This window comes from Vulpes vulpes, chromosome 12, assembly GCF_048418805.1.
Source record: "Vulpes vulpes isolate BD-2025 chromosome 12, VulVul3, whole genome shotgun sequence".
NCBI lineage: Eukaryota > Metazoa > Chordata > Mammalia > Carnivora > Canidae > Vulpes > Vulpes vulpes.
In genome coordinates, this window is record NC_132791.1 from 88,058,482 (window position 1) to 88,063,450 (window position 4,969).

Consider the following 4,969-nt stretch of genomic DNA (forward strand, 5'->3'; position numbering starts at 1 on the left):
GGACATGACACTTTTTTTTCCAGGACTCAAACACTTTCATAGTTCCTGGGAAAGCTGGCAGGCCTTAAGCTCCTGCCTGTGGGGCCAGGCAAACACCCCTTAGCATCCGGAGCTTACTTCTGCCGCAGAACCTAGCACCTGCTACGTAACTGTCATCCCTTGTGTTTTTCTTACAAGGCTATACATTCCTGGATGATCAATCTGTACCTTATTTCTTTTTGTGTCTGCATTTATTTTTTAAGATTTTATTTATTTATTCATGAGAGACACAGAGAGAGATGCAGAGACATAGGCAGAGGGAGAAGCAGGCTCCCCACAGGGAGCTTGATCCCAGAACCCTGGGATCACGACCTGAGCCAAAGGCAGACACAACCACTGAGCCACCCAGGTGCCCCTTGCATCTGCTTTTTGCATCTAAGGTATAGCTGGTGTTCACTAGACTCCTTTAATGAACAAATAAGCAATGATTTTTACAAATTCCATGTTTAAAGCTTACTAAGTGGGGCAACCATTAGTGTTTCTACTTTAAAGGTTAGATGCAAGAAATAGCTAAACATGAAACAAAGAAAAACCCAGGACACATTTTTTTTACTTGAGGGTATTTACATAGTGAGGACATTATGAAGATGAAACCACATTTTACATCGTGAGGACAAAACCACTGTCGTTTCTTTTTTATTCTACAGGATAGGAGTGAAGGCTAGCTGTTGGTAAGGAATTTTTTTTTTAAGATTTTATTTATTCACGAGAGACACACAGAGAGGGGCAGAGACAGAGGCAGAGGGAGAAGTAGACTCCCTCCAGAGTCCAATGCAGGCCTGGATCCCAGGACCCTGGGATCAGGCCTGAGCTGAAGGCAGATGCTCAACCGCTGGGCCACCCAGGCATCCCTGGTGGTAAGGAATCTAAATGGACTTCCATCTCTCTCTTGGCCGTTCTTGGTTCCAGGAGGTGAGCTTTGTATTGGGTTCTACTCAAGGGTTTAGAGCAGATGCTGGAGAGAAAAGGCCAAGCAGGAGAAATCAATGGATGGACACCAGAGTGGTGGGAATGAGTGCCCTCTGGAAAGACGTAGGCTTGCGGGGGAAGCAGCAGGTGGAGTGGAAGGAGGGGACAGTTGCCTCTGGAATGACAATGATGCTGCTGGTAAGATCTTAAGCAGGAAAGCAAGCAAGTGGCTCACTGGGGGCTCACCAGGGGCCTCGCCAGTGCCCCAAACAGTGGTGAGTGTTTGCCTGTCTCCTGCTACCCTCCTGACGGCTCAGTGATGAAGTTATCATTCTGCCCACTATGCTGATAAGGAAACTGAGCTCGAAGGGGTTAAGCTGAGGTAGCAGGAAGGTCTTACAGCTGGTGATGATGGCAGAGCTGGAACTGAGAGATCGTGTGGTCCCAGCACCCAATTCTTCCCAACGACTCCCCCGATCCAGCAAGTTGTACTCCTGTGTCTGTCCCTATGCTGTGTGCCCCTGGAAGGCAGAAATTTTACTTCCATCTTGTATGATAGGTAGGTTTTCTGAAAAAATTTTTTAAAGATTTTATTTACTTACTTGAGAGAGAGAAAGCTAGAGAGAGAGAGAGCACAAGCGGGGGTGGGGCAGAGGGAGATGGTGAAGCAGGCTCGCTGCTGGGCTCGATCCCAGGACCCCGGGATCATGACCTGAACTGAAGGCAGAGGCTTAACTGACTAAACCACCCAGGTTCCCCTGTTTTCTGAAGTTTTTTTAGTGGAAGAATTATTAGCTGCGTACCAAATCAGTGATTTTGATTGAGGAAAGCACATCTTACTCTCCAAGTTCATGTCTCTTGTCATTCATGGCAATATTTATTTGAGGGCAACAATCCCTGGAGTCAAGCCCTATTCTGTTAAAATCATCGAACACATCGAACACATCGAACAGCGTGTGTCCCGAGTGGGGCACAATTTCACTTGATCCGTGTCTAATAGCTCGTGATATGCTCTCGTGAGCCCTCCCCGCAGAGCAGCGGCCTACAGCCATGCAGGCTGTGATGGGTGCCCCTAACCCTGTGAAGCCCTCCGTCTGCACAACCACATGCGGTGATCCCTCCTATAACCCTTAATATGCCCATTTTACAGGTAAAGAAACTAAGGCATGGAGATGTTTGTTCATTGAAACTTTCTTAGTGCTGGGTTTTATGAAACTCACACTAACTGCAAAATACTATATTCAAAACCCAATTAAGATAAAAATTGCATGAATCAGCCCAGCTGCAAGGATGGGTATGGAAAGGGGGTAGAATTTACATGACTTGGAAAACGCGTGAGTTATAGAAGCATTTCTGAGAAACGAATTCTAGCACATTAAGTCACATCAAACCAACTAAAGTACTACCAGAATGTCTATCCAGAAGCAGTTTTGACCCCTAAAGAAAGTCGATGTCTCATTTGCAATCAGGAACCATTAATGTACTAAAATCCTTAAAATTAAAAAAAGAACATGGCCTGGCTTTATTGAGTTGGTTAAGTATGCCCCCTTATAAGTCTAGTGACCAGCTTGACAATTTATTTACTAAACAATTTCTTCAATTTCTCAAAGACTTCACCAAATTCCAAATGAATATATTGCAATTCAGAATTGAGCTCAACTTGATAAGGTTTTACTCTGTTGTTAAAGACTGAGTTTGGAAGTTCGTAGGCAGGAGTCTTGGGAGAAAAACATTTCTAAATTGACAAAACTACTCTTAAGCTAATGATAAGACAGGATGAAACCTGGTTTATGGCCAATTTAATACAGATTTTTCTTTTTTTGGTCTACTTTGTAGAATAAACTGCTCAGTTAAAAAAAAACAAACAAAAGTCCACAGAATTCCAAGTGAAGTTTTAAATGTTTACGCATATGTAAACATTTATTATTCTTATGAAACAGTCATTAAGCGTTGCCTGGTGGTTTGGGCTGCGGTCCTCTGGGCTCCAAGGTGTGCAAGAATCCTTTCTGGATTGCAGTATCTTGCAGATCTGATCAGTAGCTCTGGGGTGGTGAAGATGATACAGAAGAGTCTAGAACTCAGAGGTTGGGAGCCAGATAGTTGGAGCTGGGTCAAAACTCTAGCTCTGCCACTTTTAATATCTGTGTCCTTGGGCAAGCCACCTCACCTCGCTGCGGCTTAGTTTCCTCATCTGCAAAATGGGGTAATGACGTTCACACATACATCATAGCGGTGTTGCAAAGATAAGATGAGCCTTAGCTTTTGGCTTGGTGAATAAGTTTATTATTGGCTTTATCTGAAAAATCTTCATAGAAAATTATGGTTTGGTTTATTAGCTCTCAGCAGCCCGCTCCTGAGCTCTAAGGAAGCTTGCCTTCTTCTGAGCTACCCGATCTTTCTTTTGGGCAAGAGACATCTTAGGACGGTTCCACCTCTTCTTCTTAACTTCTTTCTTAGGCTTCTTCTCATAGACGGGATTCTCTCGTATAGCAGTGTGAGCTTTCTTTTTTCTTTTTTCTTTTTTTTTTCTTTTTGACAGGAAGCAGGATTTATTGGTGGGCATAAAGAGGGTTCGGGTGGTGCAAGGTTCTCATGAGTGGAGAGCCCTCCATTTGTCCAAGGGGCCACGATTAGGGATGTATTTGACCCCACAGCCATCTGGGATGAGCCGCTTTTCGGCCACCATATCTTCAAATTTGTCCGCATTAAACTTAGCAAAGCCCCACTTCTTGGAGATGTGGATCTTCTGGCGGCCAGGGAACTTGAACTTGGCCCTGCGTAGGGCCTCAATCTCATGCTCCTTGTTCTGCAGCTTGGTACGGATGGACATGATGACTTGGCCAATGTGGACCCTGGCTACTGTGCCCTGGGACTTCCCAAAGGCACCTCGCATACCTGTCTGCAGCCTGTCAGCTCCAGCACAGGACAACATCTTGTTGATACAGATAACACGGAAGGGATGGAGCCGCACTTGGATGTGAAAACCATCTTTGCCACAGCTTTTCACCAAAAATGTGAAGCAGAAAAAACAACTGGCGTTATGCTATATATATTTAATTACAACTTTTTTTTTTTTACTGGGCATCTTTTTATGTTAGTAGAATAAAATCTACCTCATTCTAACAGCGATATGGTGTTATCCGATTGGATGTATTTTTTTTTTAAGTTTTATTTATTTAGTGATCTCTACACCCAACGTGGAACTTGAACTCATGATCCTGGGATCATGCTCCAATGACTGAGCCAGCCAGGTGCCCCTGGATGTATCTTGATTTGCATCATTCCAATGGGTTTTTTCCCTATTTTTAAAATTGCGGTGAAATAGACATAACAAAATTGACCATTTTAACCATTTTTAAATGTACATTTCAGGGGCATTAGGTGCAGTCCATGGTCGTGCAACCATCACCATCATCCATCTCAAGAACATTTCCATCACCCTATCCTGCAATCGTATACCCACTAAGTAAGAACTCCCAAGATCTCTGGACCCTGACAATCTCTATTCTCCTTTCTGTCCTAGTTCCTATCCTAGTTCCTCACATAAATAGAATCCTACAACAGTTGCCCTTTTCTGTCTCCCGTGGATTTTTTTTTCCCGTGGCTTTCGAAGGACAACATCCTGCAGTATATACATTGAATCTTGAAATCTCTGAGTTGCTGCTGGTTGTTCCCTTCCATGGCCCAGGCAGGCATTAGGTCAGAGCTGCTGACCTAGGATGTGCAATCTCTGTAGGCTTCTGAATCTATAACTAACAAAACCCATCATCACTTGTCTTCTCTGAGTACCTACCCTGGGCTAGAAATAGGCTGAAGACCACAGGGTGTTCCATGAGATGGGAAGAATGACCCCCATTTTGCAGAGGCAGAAACTGTAGATCAGAGAGGTTCACTGCCCTGCCTGCTGTTGTTACTCAGGGATTTAGGGACCGAAGTAGATCATAGTTAGGTCTGATTCCATAGTTCCAGCCCCCTTTCCACTCCCAACTAGCCTGGCAAATGAAAAAGCAATTATTGGCAG

At 44.2% G+C, this 4,969-nt stretch overlaps 1 protein-coding gene across 1 annotated transcript; it reads right to left on the reverse strand.

Moving 5' to 3' along the window:
* Window positions 1-3,504: 3,504 nt before the first annotated feature.
* On the reverse strand, window positions 3,505-3,951 carry LOC112920432 (large ribosomal subunit protein uL16-like). The gene has a single exon (XM_025999221.2). The coding sequence runs from the start codon at window positions 3,878-3,880 to the stop codon at window positions 3,539-3,541; it is 342 nt and encodes a 113-aa protein (XP_025855006.2). The 5' UTR covers window positions 3,881-3,951; the 3' UTR covers window positions 3,505-3,538.
* Window positions 3,952-4,969: the final 1,018 nt, after the last annotated feature.